The sequence below is a fragment of the Oratosquilla oratoria genome, chromosome 5 (assembly GCF_046742065.1).
Source record: "Oratosquilla oratoria isolate Oo_2021 chromosome 5, ASM4674206v1, whole genome shotgun sequence".
Taxonomy (NCBI): Eukaryota; Metazoa; Arthropoda; class Malacostraca; order Stomatopoda; family Squillidae; genus Oratosquilla; species Oratosquilla oratoria.
In genome coordinates, this window is record NC_134781.1 from 88,196,976 (window position 1) to 88,216,004 (window position 19,029).

The 19,029-nt window shown below is 39.0% G+C and overlaps 1 protein-coding gene across 3 annotated transcripts in view; it reads left to right on the top strand.

The window, feature by feature from the left end:
• Positions 1-18,660, top strand: part of LOC143025652 (USP6 N-terminal-like protein) — a 58,296-nt gene extending 39,636 nt beyond the window's left edge. For all 3 annotated transcript variants that reach the window (XM_076185646.1, XM_076185644.1, XM_076185645.1), the window contains exon 12: positions 4,191-18,660. In XM_076185646.1, coding sequence (XP_076041761.1) covers positions 4,191-5,056 — 866 coding nt within the window. In that variant the 3' untranslated portion in view covers positions 5,057-18,660. The remainder of the gene's footprint in view (positions 1-4,190) is intronic.
• Positions 18,661-19,029: the final 369 nt, after the last annotated feature.

Genomic DNA, 19,029 nt, shown 5'->3' on the forward strand with positions numbered 1-19,029 from the left:
GAAAGGATAATACAGCTGAAAGGGAAGTTTTCATGTGCTACGTAAATTATTTTCAGTGAATGAGGAGGGGGGGGTTAACGCAAGGAGCTGTTGGAGGTAAAACACCTCTGACTGTTGGTCCCTATTATGTAAGAACTATGCATTATCTTTGACCCAAACGGTTTGACAGGGGGGGATATGGCAACCCTTCATCTCCAAAGTACTGAGATGGAAGTGATAGTTGAAAGGGTTTCATTTATGTATGATGTTGGTGTGTGTCTTTGATTTGGTCAATCCCTTTATAAGGGGGAAATGGTCTTAGCTATATATATATATATATATATATATATATATATATACACACACACATACATACATACACACATATACCAAAGGCTTTTTCTCTTATACATACTTCATTGAAAGTGGTGGCTAGTTGTGCACTTATTATTTCCTTAATGGTATTTTCCATATGCCTTACTATGGACTTGTTCTCCTTTGCAAGGAGGTTTATAACTTCAGTGTAGGTAGGCCTAGTCATATTTGCTAGATCACTATGTCAGATACAAAAACCTTCCTCAATAGCTTGGGAATTTTTTTCTCTATGGTTAAGGTAACTATTTCCAATAAATGGTATGATGATATTTCATTTTATATGTTTGTGTTCATAGTTGCTCTTCACAAAGGGAGGTTACCGGTTAACTAGGGGAGGCTACCAGGTAATTGGGAGAGGTTACTGGGTAGCTCGGGTAGTGACAAATTGTCACATGCTTGGGAGAGCCTCCGACTTTGGGTTGTAATGTAACGTTGCATGCTTTGGTTCGTGGCATTTTGTTGCATGCTTGGGTTTGTAACAATTTATCATATGCTTGGGTTTGTGGTAATTTATTGTATGCTTGGGTTTGTGGCAGTTTTTTGCATGCTTGAAAGTGCCTTGAGGTCCTCTGCTTGTATCTTTAGATTTTGGGCTAAATTCTTTGATTATATAATGCCACTATCAAGAGGAGCATTAAGCCAATCAACTCAGATAAATTACTTAACTTAATGATTTATTATAAGACAAAGAAAATAAGTCACATCCTACTTAAGAGCCCCCACCTAGAGAGCTGGAAACTTCAGAAATCACATGTCATTTATGGGTTCAAATGTACCCGATGCAACTGTGAAACCCTCCCCTCCACCTATATTGGTATGATGACAATGAGGTTATCCCATTGCCTTTCATATCACTATACAACAGGAATCCCATTTAGTGAAGAACATGGCATAGCTCAGACAAGAACAATCCTAGAATAAAACACATAGATTTTGGGAATGTATACAGATGATCATGCCTCCCAATCCTACATACATGTATCAACGGCTTTTTCCCCCTTACACGGGGGGGGTTAGCCAAAAAGAAAAAGGCATAGAAACCACTCCCACCCATTCCATTCCCTAAATATTCCACTCCCCTCCACCTTCCTCCCTCCCTTTTATCTTGGCACCTCCTTGATGACGGGTCATGACCTCCCAACCCTAGAGGCATTATATATCATAGAGTTGAGCTCAAACCTAAACATACAAGCAGAGGACCTCAAGGCCCTCCCAATCATGCAACAAACAGCCACAAACCCAAGCATGCAACAAATTGCCACAAACCCAAACATACAACAAACTGCTACAAAATGCCAAAGACCCAAGTATGGGAGAAAATGCCACAAACCTAAGCATGCAACATTACATCACAACCCAAAGTTGGAGACAATTCCAAGCATGTGACAATTCGCCACTACCTGAGCTACCCAGTAACCTGTCCTGGTTACCCGGTAACCTCCCTCCATTAACTGGTATCCTCCCTCTGTGAAGAGCAAGTATGAACACAAACATATAAAATGAAATATCATCACGGCATTCATCAAAGCATTGTTACCCTAACCATATAGAAATAATATCCCAAGCCACTGAGGAAGGGTCTTGTGCATGAAGTTGTGATCTAGCAAAAATTACTACCTATATTGAAATCATAAACTTCCTTTCAAAGGAGAACAAGTCCATAATAAGACATATGGAAAATACCTTTAAGAAAGTAATAAGCACACAACTAGCCATCACTTTCAATGAAGATATGTAAGTAAGTAGCTCCGTGGGAGAGTGATCCAAGTGCCATAAGCCGCCAGACCCTGATTTCATGCTGACTTGGACTTCTTCCACTGCCTAGTGGGAGTTAGATTTCTCTCCCTCGACCATGGTAACTCAAAGGGAGACCAATCTAACTCACAGGAAGCCCAGGTTGGCTAGTTGAGCACAAAAACAGGGTCTGGCAGCCTGTGGTGCTTGGATCACTTCCACATAGCTACTCATGTATGTATATGTATGTATGTGTGTATATATATATATATATAGATATAGATATATATATATATATATATATATATATATATATTTACATAATATATAATGTATGCATGTATATACCATACATATGGTATATATATATATATATGGTTGCATTCGCTTTGTGCTGGCACTTGTGATGTCTTGTAGTTTACTACAGTAATATGCTTGGTTTGTTGAATTTGCTTCTTATAGTTTTTTACTGTTTGAACTCCTTTCCTCTTTCCTTTGTAACCACATAACCTTACATCTTTGTTCCATTATTTTGTTTACTTAAACTTAACCTCTGTTATTGTGGCCAGTTTCTGATCTTGCATATGTATAATGTAAATAAGCTTGGACCTTGTTCTCTCTTCAATTTATTCATCCTTTACTTTCCAAAAAGTACAGAGTACATCTCTGTTATTTTTCTACATATATGGACAGTGCAGCAAGACATTTTAATCATACTTATTCTCTAACTACTGTAAATTCCAGTACATTATTTGATAACTCTGTATTGCATCATATATTGAATAATTGGAAGTTTTCAATTAAAATTATGTGAAAAGATCATCGCACAATAAATATGCCACTGTAAACACACTAAATATTTTTTGATAGATACGGAAAGGCTGGTACTCTTAAGTTTTTATTTTATGCTTAATTAACAAACTGATAAGTTATGTCAAGGCTTAGTTCGGATAAAGCATGATGAAACGCACATATCACTTGCTTTGTTTTTGCATGCAGACTTGCGAATTGCCTTATGTAAGTATTATTACAAGTTTGGAGCACTTAATGATGTAATAAGTTCTTTATTAAGTAATGCATTAAATGTGATTTCTGTACTCATTATTCCATGGTTTGAGAATTTGTATATTTAGTTATATTCATAATGATGATAATGATTGTTGACTTGAGTTTCACGGACTAAAAACCCACACCCCCCACAGTAGTCAGCAGTTGTCTTCAAGCCCTCCCATAAATCTCTCTGGGAAGAAATGTCAGTCTCTTGTCTTTGTTGTATTAATGTGGGTCTGTTTTTACATTACCGGCTGGTAGAAGGAAGAGGAGAGAGCAGTCATCGGTTGTCATCTCGTATGTGAAAAAGTGGAGGAAAAATAGTCGAAGCTGATAGTGAGGGAGCTTGGGCCCAATCTGAAGAACGAGTGCCAGCCCCCTGGGGTTGCATCTTCAGATAGAGGTGAGGTTGTTGATGGGCTTTGGAGACAGGGGAAAAAATATTTTTCGGACTACTGTTTCAAAGTATCACCATATGCAGGTTCTCATTGTAGGTCACTGGTTTCATACATACATATATACATTGCATTTATGTTTGTTTGTGTGTGCGTGTGTGTATGGATTGGATCAGTGATGGGTGCCTGCTCATGGTGGTCCTGTGAAATGGACATTGGAGAGGATTGCCTCTATGCTTACTGTCTTCAAAAACCATCAACACCCTTGGCTCCATGTACAGCCCCTTGATCTCAGGATCAGGCCAAAAATCTCGCTCTAACATTTCAGACTACTTAACCTCCCCACCCCTCCTTCTGCTAACCAGTAACACATTAATACTGCACAAACAATAGTCCCAGGTTTCTTCTTGGAGAGATCTGTGATGGCCCCAAGGACCATTGCTGGTGACTATGATGCTGTGGGTCTTCAGCCTTCAAAACTCATGGAAACAATTAGGTTATTCTAAAGAGTTAAGACTAACAATATAGTTTTGATAGTATTTGAGTTTTTAAAGGTTTGTGTTCAAGTTTTGTAGTAGATAGTATTTATGTCAAGTTAAGACTAACACTAGCGCAAGTTTGAGTAGGAAGCCCGTTTTGACGTAGCTTTATTTTCAGGGTCACGGTTCTCCCTGGAGTGCAGTATTGATGAGGTAAGTAGTTTAGGGGGAGTTGGAGGTTCTCGTGCATCCTTGGCAAACACCTCCCTAACGTCAGCTGCAGACCTGTCCACACTGTCCTCAGTGACACTCTCTAGACACCACCGTCAGCCACTTGACCCAGAAGAAGCCTCCATCCAGTCCGGGAGGTCCTTGGTGTCTCCAGACGTGAGGTCCGTACATTCTGGCAAGTCTCCCAGGTCACCAGAGCGGTTTCGCCACCATTCCAGCAGTCTATCTCCGTCACACTCTCCACAGCGCAAGCATCAGTCTAATGGTGATGCTTATAGTGATAATCAATCCATTCAGTCCACACATTCAGATGGAGGGTTGGGAGACACGACCATAAATGGAATGGGCGAGAGCAACAGCCCACCCACACCTCGTCCATCACGGTTATCAGTCAGCCAGACAACACTGCAAGACGTTGAGGGCTTGCAGTCCGATCCTGCAACACCCAAGGCCACAGGCACACCTGACACAGTGCGTATTTTTGTGCCATACTCAGGGAACAATGACTCGTTTCGGTCCAGCGTGTACAGCAGAGAGAGCAGCTCTCCACCCTCCACTTTACCAAAATCTCCCAAGTCGCCCCAGAATGGAAAGCCCAGGAGTTTTGGGGTGGGCACCTCAGCAGGGGAAGACCCTAACAGAATTAAAATAAGAGTTGATGCAGATGAAGGCAACATGGTTTCACCACGTATCTCGGCCTCCTCCCCAACATTTCCCCCTGTTCCACTTTCCCCAACCCTCCCTAAACTCCGTAATGTGGTCACACGCCCCATTACACTTGACAGCCCAGAATATGAACAAGGCTTAATGTGAAATCAAACGGTTTTAAAAGCAAACAAATAATCATAATTCTGATACTGTTAAGAAGCCTGTGGTTGAGATTGAGCTTGATCATCCTCTCTATTTAAGGGTTTTTCATACGAGAGGTATGTCGTGGTGTGAAGTACAAGAACCTGTTCAGCTGAACACCTGTGAACAACTCTGCAACCAACCAACCGCCCATACAGTATTACAAGCAGCAATTGTAGCATAGGGAGTGTCCTGTTGGGGTAATTTATATGTGTATGGGCACAACTGGAGGAGTCTTCAATTTCTATAATGTATGAGAGATGTTCTCTTTAGGCATTTCTTGGGGTCTTTGGGTGTCTGTTTCCGTAACTCTGATAGGTGTCTCATATTTATATGACTGGCTGCACTTACCCAAGGGAGATGGAGGAGGAGTAGCGGAGTGGGTAAGTTCTTGCAAGAGGAGTCAAAGGATGTCGAGTTGTTGCCCCATGTTACTGTTGATGTCAAAACTCATCTCAAGGTCCCTCGACTGACTCCAGCAGTTGGTGTCTCATGATTCCTATTTTGTAGAATTCAGTAGCAATTTATCCCAAACTGTTGTAGGTACTGGTAGTCCTTAACATTTCCATATCTTGTCAGGAGTTGTAGAGAATCTTTTTATTTTTTTATTTTATTTTATTTTATTTTATATTTTTTTGTTTGGGTTATAAACTTTTCATTACTGTATTCTACTGTATAGATTTATTGCAAGAAAATCAAGGCAATCTATGCAGCTCACGGGTAGACAATCAAGGCCCTGTTTGTACAGAGGACTGTCCCGTAGTTGCTTAAAATTGTCAATTATTAGAACAGTATCTACACAGTGGCTCACAGTAGTGAAGGGGTTGATAATAGGTATTATTATTTTATTTTATTTATTTTGTCTTTCTTTTTCTTTTCAATATTTTAATTTCTAATTATACTTTTTCTTTATTGAAATTGGTTAGGAAGAGATGACTTGAAAATGGACAGTAACAGATACTGACAAACAAACTTGAAAGTGTGGAAATGCTAAGCTCTGTAAACAGTGTAAAGAGCATCACCAACTCTTGCCTGATTTGTTGGTGAACTGAGTACTTGACATAGGAAATAACCTGGGTAGTTTGTGTTAGTGCAGACCAACATCATCTTAGTAAGTGTACTTAACACTGGCCAAAGTGTCTGTGTAGTGCCAGACTTGATAATCCAATCCACATAGATCCAAACAAGGGATATTTTTATATTAATGCCTGTTGTTCTAGTCTTCCTGGTTTGTCACTGTCTACCCTGGGATGGTTATTAGCAGAGTAGAGTTGAGTATTTGATATATTTTTGTTATTTCTGCTCTTCTCCAGTACACCTGATCAACTGCCCCAAGTTTGTGATAATATTCAAGTTTGCAATGATTATGCTGTAGATGCAAGTAACGTCATAATTTTTTTTTTCTCTTCATGGCAATAAGAAGAATTAATGCTGCTGCTGCTGCCTGTCGAATGTTGACAGAAGAGGTGATTTGTGTTTTCTCGTGTTTAGGAGAGAGAGAAGTGAATTGTGGATTCAAGCCAGAAATACACACATTTATCAGATGGAGCAGCTTCTGATAATCATCAAATTCTTGACAGTAATACTGGAAGTTGTTCATAACTATGCCAGCACTATATATGGAAACATTTTGTTGTGTTTTTGAGAGATGCAAGTGTATGATCAAGACTCTTCAAGACTGCATGACTGTGTGAATGATGCGAAGTAAATAGTGTGTTTGCAGGCATGATAATATAAACCAGAAATATATGTGTCCATATATAGGCATCATAATGCAGGTTTAGAATTGTTTTCAAGTGTTAGCATTATTGTGGAAACACATGTGGCTATAAGCACTGGGAAAATTAGCTCCCTGTACTGAATTATGCAACTGTTTTTTTTTTTTTTTTTCTTCTTCTTCCTTTTCAAGATACTGTGCTGCATGTTGATCTGTAGGCTATCGGGTTTCAGTTAATCAGATAATCTATTTGTAAGAAAATTGACTACCAATAGAAGAATGTCTCTTATTTTTTATAATACGTACTGAAAACATAATGTGATGATATGAAAATGATACTCGTTCTTTTTATCAGAAATGTTTTTGTGTTTGAATTGATATCTGTTTTTCTTTTCTGACAAAATACTATCTAAAGGTCAACACAGAAGTGTTAGAGAATGACATGACAACATAATGTGAGTCCTTTCATAGAAAAATGTTGTTTTCAAGTTTTGCTGTTGGTTTACAAGTCTAAACAGGACTGATGACTGTGCCTCTGAAATGTTGTCGCCAGACTAGCATCAAAACCACACTCCTCAAATACGGAGTCACAAACCAGAATCATTAATTCATTGTTTTCATGTTTTGGAACTTCACAGATGTGACAAAAATAGAAAAGTGGTAGGTTATTGCTCCAAGGGGTGTCTCTTAGCTGAAGGAAATTGCTTGTCAGTAGCCAGAACATACTCAGTTAAGTATGTTTTCGTATCAAAGGGATTGAATAAAATAGTTTTGATCCCTTTAGCAGGAAGTCTGCTACCCAGTTGAAGAAAACCGTTGAGCCAAAGTAAACATTATTGCCAAACCAACTCCTGAAGGACAGTAGTGTGCTTTATAAATTTTTGTGTGGCAAATGATGGACAGTTTTATTCGTTATGAGCAAATTTAGTCCAGAACAGGGACACAGCCTATTGAAACTATTCTAGCTGAGGTCGGCATCTACATTTGAATAGAATGACCTTGTCTATGCCACATTCGAATTTATACAGTGAATGAGCTTGGGTCCTCTTCTTAACTGATTAGAATCATCTGGCATTAACTAGAAGAGAAGCTGTAAAGCACTCACTCACTTCAGCAATATACTGTAGTCGAGTTTTTCCTTGATCCAAACCCAATAATTAGGTGTAAAGGAAAAGCCATCATGGATATGTGATTTCGCTCGAGGTTTGCATCCATTGGCTTCTGAAGAATTGGGTGCTGTAGAAAATTGGTCCCAATTTCCCAGTTCGTTGAGTAAACTATTCAGTTTCATTACTGAGTGAAGTGTTTCCTTTCACTGCAGTATGATCTAATTATTGTCATTCATCTTCTGTTTCCATTGTCTCACCTGTACTCTTGAACAGAATCTCAAATCCTGAGAAAATGTTCAGGAACACGGTACGGCTCTGTGTACTCAAATAACGTGAAGTCACACCTGTAATTAGTACCATGTTCAAGAAAACGGCTGTTTATTCCAAGGAAGGAGTTATGTACAAAAGATTTCGAGATGCATGACACTGTAATTGATACGTGACACAACATTATCATCTGTGGTTAGTTTTAGCTCATCCCATCTCTATGTTCAATTCTCCGTTGTTCTGTAGAGCTGGAGTATAAATCCCAGTCACTAAGCATAGTACTGAATTCCAATGCTAGTATACATTCCTTGTTGGACCTATTAACGATAACTTAGGTGGTTATGATTTTGGTCAAGGAGTTCATTTTGCTAGCTTAATACTTCACAATACCATCTTTCTGATTTTGTTCTTCATCTTTGTCTCTGTATTGCATTTTTATCTCCTTTTTTTTTTCTATTTGGTCTCTCTTTTCCTGTCCTCTCTTTTCTTTTTCATCCTGCACTTCCATCACACCTTCTTCCATGTCCTCCATCTCCTCCTCCTCCTCCTCCTCCTCCTCCTCTTCCTTGTCTGCCTCCCATTTGCTCTCCCTGTTCTCCCCCCCCACCCCTTTCCCTTCCCTTCTTCCAAAGGAGCAGTGACTTCCTCCAGACTTTTCTTCCTAGAGGAAGACCAGCTGCTACCTCATCACCTCATTGTGGTGCCCCCTGTGATCAACTCCTACCAGGAAAGCCAGTGCTAAACGTGAAGTATCAGTGGAGACTGACAATATATTATGTAAATATCAAAAGTTTCCTTCAGCCATCTAACAATAACTTCATTCTCCCCATTACTAACCCATTCCTCTGGTGCATGACAATGGGGTGCAGAAAAATGCGGTATTTGGAAGCCCCTAGTCACACAACATATACAGCAGGCAGTGCAAGCCCAGTGGTTTATCTGTACTGAGACTAAGAGGGAAACACAGCTTGGTTCTTGCATAACTAAGCAGCCCTTTTTGGGATTCATTCTGCTCAACCCACACGGAGACCAAACTAAAATTCTGCCTCAAAAATAGCTTCCTTTATCCTCACTGGTTTGGGAGCCACTTGCAGCAAGAACTACAATTAAGAAGACAATACCTTGAGAGAGTAGTGGGTCTCTCAGATTCAAAGCCCCTCTGGTGCATCCCCACCCTATTCCTTCACACCTTCCCATCAGAAGAGTGAGGTCTTCCCTAAGCCAAGGACTTGGGGAAGACAGATACTATGCAATTGCCCACTCAAATTGCCTCTGCAAACTCTTAGAAAAAATTGTCTCATTCTTGCATCTCTGATAACTGGAGCACCATTCCTGTGTATCATACCTCCAAACAGGCTTCCATGCAGATCACAGCACCACAAATATCCTGGTGCAAACAGAAACAATTATACATGCCACATATGCTAACAAGCATGTGTAACATGTATGTTGTATTTTTCAGCCTGGAAATGACATGATGGCCTGGCAATGGTGGATCAACATAAGTTCTTCCTCACAGGCTTTTGTTGACCATTGCCCATCTTAATATCATCAATTCCTATCCCTTCAGACTTTTTGAGTATGCATAGGAACTTCTTTATTCTCCATAAATCCAACAAGGAGTCCTCCAAGGAAGCATTCCCATCACTCCTCTTGACCATAGCAATCAACAGCGTATCCGCTAAACCCTTTATACAAATCAATACCAATTATGGATGCCAAGCCTGCCTCTCTACCACAGACCTGCAGATAGTAAACACCATACGCTCTCTCTCAGCTGACACCTCAACACAGGTACCTTGCACACTAAGTGAAGAGCTTTATACAAAAAGTGGATAACTCCGTTGAACATCCATCACTTCGACATCATTGAGATATACCTACCACATTGAGAGTTTTCCTATTACCCCAGTTTTTTTTTGCACATTCTTCAGCCCTTCAGGAATTCAACAGATCACTACACTGTGCCCATCTATATGGCATAAGAATCATCAACAATTGGGGGAATATGCCAGAGAGCACGGCACTTCACTCACATGCTAGTGCCAGTCCCCCACAGTCGCAACGAGCATTGGCAGACTTGTTATCCATATTAGAAATAATTGACAGCATCCTTTCAATCCCAACACCTACCAGGGCCCCTTGGTTACTCCCACCATTCTCCCACTCATTTGCTTCACAAAAAAAAAAATAATAAATAAATAAATAAAATAAAAAATACCAACTGATATTATCCAACGAGAATCTCCCACCTATCTACGCATTCACTTACTATGAACATGTACACAGATAGCTCCCACTCTCACCAAGGATGAGGTTATACAGAAGTATTTCCCACAGACATAGAGTCTGGGACCCCCCCACCCCCCTCTGTCTCAGTCTTCACCACCAAACTTTTTGCTGTCCTCACTGCCTCACACCATCTTCACAACCCTTACCCTATATCTTTGATGAAACTCCTTGGAAGCCCTCTTCACCCTTCACTTCTGCCACCCATTGATTCTCAAAATCCATTCATATGTCAAACCTGTATCCTTTTACAGGGTGGCATTGGCAGCAGGGAACGGGCTGACAAGACAAACTGAGATAAGGTATCAAACCTCTTCACTGCCCCCCACCCCACTGCCTGCAATGAACAGACATCCTACCCTCCAATCCACATTGTAGAACATGTAGCAAAAATAACAGGGGAACACCGTACAAGCCACTTGAAGACAATCAAACCTCATGTTATGTCCATGAATCTCTTCCCACCCATGTAACTGACACTTGGACAGCACTAATACAGGGTATGATTAAGAACAGGGCATTTTTACCTCTCCAATCTCACACTTGGCTCTCTCATGACAAGACGATCCTCCCACCTGTCCAAGTGGCACCTCCCACTTACGTTACAGCACATCCTCATTATCCCCAGCCTCGTTATCCTACCTACCCGCTTTAACAATAGTCACACTACACCCAATTTTAATTCAAATAACACTAACATTTCTATTATCTCTCCACACTTTTCCACAAGAGATGGGACCCCTTTCCAAACTGTAATTTCCCCACAGCAATAAATCTTGTAATGTGACACAGCAGTATCTCCATAGTTTAAGAACACTGTAATCTTTACTGAACACCTTGGTGACAGTGCAATGTTGCCCATAAAGAGTGAAGCATGAGTGAACTAATGGCAATAATACCCATCAGCCTTACCTCCTTCCCTTTTCTCTTCCCTCCGCCATTCCCCCTTCCCTTCCCCCATCCTTTCCTGCTTCCCTTCTCCTTACCCGCTTCCCTTCTCCTTTCCCTTCCCCTTTACCTTGCCCCCCTCATTTATCCCTTCCCATATCCTTTCCTTCCCCTTTTCCTTCCTACTTCCCCTTCTCTTCTCTTGTCCCCTTCATCTTTTCCTCCTTTCACTGTCCTCCCTTCCCTCTTTTCCTTTTTCTTTTTCTCCCATTCTCCTTTCTGTTCCCCTTCTTAAATCTCTCCTCACCTCCATGATTCCACCTCCAGAGTGATACTGTAGCCAAGGATAGAAGTGCTGGTTTATTAAATACCAAAATCCTACTCCTTTCCTTCCCCCCCTCCCCAAGAAGGATATATACAATTTGATTGATGAGTTTTAATCTCACAGGTAATTCTAGTTTGTCTTTCTGAAAGCAGTCCAATATGCATTCTTATATGGAAATGTTAAGTCACACTTTGTTTTGAAAAGTCACAAGTCATTATGACGTGAATCACATTCGACATGTCTTCACTTCCTGTTTTGCATCGCTGTTGTAGGTTACTCGAATTGGTTCATCATGTACCGTCGTTGGTGTGTCCACGCGGACATATGGTGTGAAGGCCACTTGCCAGGGCTCTATATCTCAGAAGATGCACAAAAAGAAAAAAAAAGAAAGTCTGTGAGTCACTAAAGGTTGTTGGGCCAGTCTGCTACAAGATCTTTTAATTATAAATTTTTTCTGCTCAAAAGGGGATTGTGCAAGAGTGACAAAGGAGATGAGATTTGTGCAATATGAGCAAATAACTGCCGATAGTTGGCCAGGTTGTGCTTTACACATTCATAAAGGTGTGGCAATTGTTTCCATGCCTAAACAATTGCAATGTTTTTGTTTGTGTCCATTCTTATCAGTAATAAGATGTATATTTTGGGTTTGTAGGATGGCTAGGCATGTTGTGATTCTGACTCTTGGTTTTTCTGTGATTTTAAAATCTAATACAAGTGAGTGAATCCTTTGTAATAATTGAAGCCAATCCATTGACGGAGCTTCAGTCAACAGAAGGCCAATGGAACCTTTTGTTGGGCAGCCAGATATTGCCCAGTTGACTCATAGATTTAAGTTGATGTGTATGTACTGACAGTGTGCATAGGCTAACCAGGTGTATATACTGACAGTGTAGACTTATTGATTATTTGTATTTATGAAAAGTTTAGTTTCTCCAGATGGTGTTTGTTTGTGCTGGGGACATGTGGAACCAGTGTTTTCAAGATAATAATGCATATGTGCTGTGTTCAAATGTGTTTTTGTGCAGTGTGGATGGGCTGGTACAGATCAGGTCTAAAAAATATGTGTATATTACACCATCATTCTTGATAATTCAGTAAAACTTAACATAAAACTAAGTACAAGTTGCAGCCCTGCAAAAAATATGTGCAATATGTATGTATATATATATATATATATATATATATATGTATATGTATACATACACACACACACACAAAAGGCCCTTTCCCCCTTGTAAGGGGATTGGCTGATTCAGAGCACATGCCCACCACATACACACTGAAACTGTTAATTCGCCTCCTGTCTCAGCACCTCCATCACCACACCACTCAGGTTGAAGGCAGTGCAGCAAGGCATATTGGGGCCTGACAGCAGAGCTGGTTCACCCCCACCACTTCAATTTATTGCAACCTCCACCCCTCCTTATATGGAGCAGATGAGAAGACCATCCTTTTAGACCGCATCCTTCATTCCTATCTTTAACACTCTTCTCTGCTCAATAAACATTCCTTGTTCATCCATGGTTCCCTCCACCTCTACATGCATATACAAAGGCTGCAATTCCTCTTGATGAGGTTCACTGAGTTGGAGCACACACCCACTCCAAAAGATACTCTTGTACTGCCCTCTCATCTTGGTTCCTTGAGGATAAATAGTTGCCTGCCCCCTACTACATTGTGCAAGTTAGATGCAGTGTAGCAAGGTATAGGACACCAACAGGGCTTAAAAGTCAGAGCCAGCTTACCCCCCATAACCTCATCATATAGCAACTCCCTCTTCAGAATAGATATGGGGAACATCCTTTTTGTCTTCATCCATTTACAGCTTTTCTCGACAGATTCCTCTCTCTTTCACTCTTTTCTCTGCTTGTGTATCCAAAGCTCTTCACTCCATCTATCAGCCCCATTCTAGGTCTTCCTTTTAAGCTTACCTCACTTCTGCTTCTCAGTCTTTTATTCCTCGTTTATTTTTCCATCTGCCCAGATTGCTTCAACTGTGGTCAACACTCGTTCTACTTTACCCCCATATTTCTCACTTTACGCATTCTTGATACATCTACTGTACTTTTCAAAAACTGTCTCCATTGTCTGTTCCTCTCACTCTCTTACATTCCAGGTCTGCTCCATAATTTTCTGAGGGCACACAAATACGTAGAACTCATCACACTTTTCATTCCACTTGAACATTTACTCAACTCCTTTCCTCTGTAACTTGCTGTTCATCCACACCCGTGTTTACTGCTACATGTAACCCCAGATATTTAATTCTCCACTTCCTCAAGGATCCCACTATACGCAATCGCATTTAACCTGCCATCAAGAGCATTCCTTGTTTATCTCTTAACTTCTTTTATTCACAATAACTTACAACTAATGAAAAACTAATATCACTTGTTTGTTCAAACATATGTTTAACATCATTTGTGTCATGACTGCAAGTGCATTTGAATTTTGAAACCTGACTGTGCCCAAGTTTTATTTTTATATATGCATTCTGATAGTATATACTGTCCAATGGTTAGTAATTGCTGATAGTATGCACTTTGGGATTGTATGTTCTAGAAGTATTTGCTCCTTAATAGTGCATATTTCTAGACTGCCTCTACTCATTTGTACTTTACTTGATAGTTATGTTTACATGCTGTCAATATGGTCATTTGTTGACTGTGTTTTTGCAGTTTGTAGTCAAACTTACTGTCAGTGTGCAGTTACCAAGAGAATATGTTTCAGGAGATATGTAAATGTGCTTAGAATTCACATTTAAAAGGCTGTATGTGGCAAAACAAGAGGGTTGTTTTGTTATACAGTACATGCTTGAGATTTATACATGGTCACTGTGTGCATATAGCTGGTGCATATTGTGTGAATGATTAGGCATTACTAACATTTGTCAATGCTGGCCATGTGTATGGAGTGATGATTGCCATATTAATTTGGATGTGCTAATATTTTTATTTATGATTGTACATGCTGGCACTTCCTACTTGCTTTAGCACTAACAGTATGCTGCAAAGGTTTATCATTGCTCACAGTATGTGCTCAATTGTTTATTTCTTGCCAGGTTGTGTAGGCTTAAGTTCGTTTTAGGCATATGTAGTTAACAGAAGTTGATGGAGTGAGCCTGACGAGATGAGTGGGTGTGGTGAAAGGGTCTTTGAATGCGTATACAACAGCCATGAAGCTGGAAGAAAAGAGCAAAAAATATAGGAGTAAATGGAGGGAGATTTGAATGGAGGGAGGGATGTCATGACCTGGAGGGATTTTCTCCTCCACTGCATTAAACATTCTTGAGTGGATGAGGAGGGGAGTGGGGGGTCACCATGCAATGAAGCAGTAGGGCTAAACCAGCTCCATCCGTTGGGCCCTGCTGTGGAAGCACTGTGCCTTGCTGCATTGCCTTGACCCAAACAGTGTGACAGGGGACAGAGTGACTTCATCCCCAAGGTGCTAAGATGGGAGGGGTAGTTAAATGGGTTTTGTGTATAATGTGGGTATGTACTCTGCCACCCCAATAATTGGGCCTTTGGTGTGTGTGTGTAGTATATATATTTATATATATATATATATTATATATATATATGTACGTATATATATATATATATGTACGTATATATATATATATATGTATATATATATATGAGAAAGGTGGAAGGGGGAAACACGGGTCTTGATCCGATTATTGAGTTTATTCCTGTAAAGTGAAACCAGTCAAGAATAAGCTCAATAACCATGTTTCTCCCTTCCACCTTTCTCATAATTGTCCCAATGTCTCAACATATATATATATATATATATATATATATATATATATATATATATATATATATATATATATATATATCTTTGAACAAAAAGGAGCCAATAGCTTGGATGAAAATTACTGCCAGGGATGGTCCTTGTACATTGTCATCCAGTGAAATATATTCAATCACATGCCAGTAGTTATGATACTTTTTAGCCCACAGTACTTGTTACTTGCTGAAGAAGTATGAGAATGATGCCAGTATGTAGTTTCAGAAATCTCACCAATAGTTTGAATTCACTTATTGTACAGGCTTGTAAACATTGTACTTATTGATTGTTTATATCCACTGACAGTATATACAAAAGTATGTATTTGCTGACACTGTATTTGATAGCATTGTATACTTGGCAAAGAAATGTAGATACAGGTGTACTGTTAGGGTGTGAAGATGCCTTTTAAAAGCTGTTAATATTTAGTTGAAACCCTTATAGGACACCTGTAGGAAATATAGAAATCATCAGTTAATCACCCACATGTAATACATAGGTCATACTGTATATTATGAAGTAACTTGTACAGAACTTTTTTGTGTGTATGTATGATTTACCCTCGGATGACTATTAATATGATTTAACCTCCAATGATTATTTTTGTAATGCTGATTCCTTTCAGAATTTAGGAAACCATAGCCAAGTCAAGAATCATAATATTATTATTACTGTATTATTTGCTACTGAGTGCTTGTTAGTTTCGTAAGTTTTCTGTTATTGAAAGCTAATGGCAGGTCCCTATCTTCCGTTGTATGCTTGATTTTTTTTCTTATGCAGTCATTTTGTTATATTTTAATTATTCTCCATGTACAGTGTATATCAGTTGCAAGCACATATTTGTGTGTGTAAATATATATATAATATATGAATATAAATATATATGAAATTATATGAATATCATGTCAGTATGTGTGGTTACAGACAAAATAGTGTAGACAGTCTTGTTTAGGATTGGCTGCAAGGGACAGAAAAAGAAAGAATTGCATTTTGATCTTAATGTCCCAATTTTTTTTTCTTGTTTTTTGTTTGCTTTGTCAAGGTTCTTTTTCAGTAAGAATTGCTTAGTTTCAATATAATTGATAGCTATACCCCCATTCTCTCTCTTCCTCTGTCTAGCTGTTTCTTCTGTCATTGTTTTTCCTCCTCCTCATTCTCCTTCCTCTCCTTCAGTCTACTGGCACCAGAGTCCAAAACCCAGATTTCCGTCTATTCAAAATTCCTATCTCTCCACTTCATTCACCCACCCCTTCTCCAAAGCTTGTATATGCCTTTGTAATTTTTATGTCTGTCCAATTTTTATATTAAGTGTGCCACATATTCTCTTCAAATTAGCCCTGTAAATTTAAGATTTTGTAAGTAATAATTGAATCAGTTTCTAAGAATATAGGGATCATAAGATAATGTGGTTAGTTTCTTTGCTTTATTGAAATTAACCTTGTGTATCAGTAAGACAGTTTGCATATCTTTTCTTTATTGGTTTGATATTCAACCATGTCTTTGTATTTATATATATCATCCTTTTCTGTCATCTATTCAGTTCATTGCTATTCCAATAGTTGAACCTAAAAACTCATAGTAACTGGATGTGCATTATAATCAAAAGCTGTTTTGGGATGCTCCTGAACATACTTTTAGTTTTCAGATTATACACTCAGTAACCACAGCATAAGCTATTGCATAGATAGTTAAGAAGATGAGTATTATAATTTTCTGAATAGTATATGGCAGTTGTTCTAATTTTATTTCAAAATTGATACAAACCTTGCAGCCAGTCTACCAGCCTTTGAAGCCTAGGACTTGTTCCCATGAGGTGTACAAAAATTAAATCGCCATTCCCTGCAAGTTAACCCCTTCATCCCAATGGAACTGGCCCCACAGCCAAGTTGAATTACCTGACACAAACTCGATTGTAATGCATAAAGTTTGTCATCAAATTGAAGGGGTTTACTGGGTAGTGCAAGCCCTTTGGTCTGAGGTCATTTGTTGCAGCAGTAATTGTATGGTGTCAGAGTATGATGTATGAATTACACCTTTGGCTTGAAGGGATTAATCTACACTTTCGTATAGTGCCACCAACTCTGGATCCACCAACTGCTACCATAACCACTGTAAAAGAATATGCGGTGTGGATGAAGTGAGCGAGTTATGTCAGATGAAAAGATGATGATGAATGTTGTTTGTAAGAGAGATTGAAAACAAGGGTCTGCTTAACCCATTGACATCTTTGGGAGTTTCTGTCTGCCAAATTAAATTTCCGTGTGGCAGTCAGAATAAATAAGAATCAGATTGGTGCCTCAGGGTCTTTGGTAATTTTTTTTCAGTAGTCTATCTTTTCTTTTACAGACATTTATTATCATTCACCAAAATTAATTTCTCCTCTTTGGCTCCTGTCAGTCTCAGTAGCTCCTGTTTTCATGTACATGTAGTTAATATAAACGAGCATAAATTCAAAGACTGTGATATATAACATACAGAACTTGTGTTCACTAACCACTAATTACTGAAGCTAACTTTCTCATTAGCTAGTTAGTGTTTCTGCTAACATAGAAAACCATTGGCAAACAAAATATCTTCCACTAAATGTAGTTCTGATTTCATTTTAGTCCAATCAATATAATAGAGACATTTCTGAACTAAAATTATATATATTTGTTCCTGAAGGTTGTGAACATGTTTGCAAATCGGTCAGGCAATTGGCTGACTGTAAAGGCAAGATGTGATTGGTTGACACAGTAGCAACTGAGCAAAACTAATTCTGCAACAGTTTATTTACAACATTACTGTCTTTCACTGTCATTGACAGTTCATCATTATAAGCATATCTTCATCAGTTTGCTGAGCCTTTTTATTTACTCGTTAATTTATTTTACATACACATACAATATTTGTGTATACATATGTATATTATATATATATATATGTGTGTGTGCATGTGTGTATTTTCCTCCTCCTCCATTGGAGAGTATGTTCAAGAGTCTGCAGTGGCTATAGGTGAGGAAGGTGGAAGAAGAAGACAAGGATCTAGTTCATCTGAAGAAGCTCAAAACAAACTAGTGAGGAATAAACCCGGAACTAGACCAGTGTCGTCTTCTTCCACCTTCCTCAACCTGTCACAATATCTCAACACACACACACATACACACACACACACACACACACGCATATGCACACACACACACACACATATATATATATATATATATATATATGAATAAAAACACTACATGTGTTTTATCAATGCAAGGTAACCACTTTAGAAAATAAACAAACAGAGCAGAGCACTTTTGTATATTACATCTTCAATGTAAATTACAAAGAAAGAGGGTACAGCAAACATAATATAGTATGACGAGCATAAGGAACTACACTAGGAAAGGTGGTGGACGAATCATCCGGGCGTGGGTCACACATCTAGCATTCTTATATTTGGTAATTGTTGGCTATTTCCTTACAGATATGATTATCTATCTTATACAATCCTATGTTGAGGTTGAAGATGTTATCTTTTGTAAATTTAATCAGACAACTTTCAATTAGATTTCTTTCA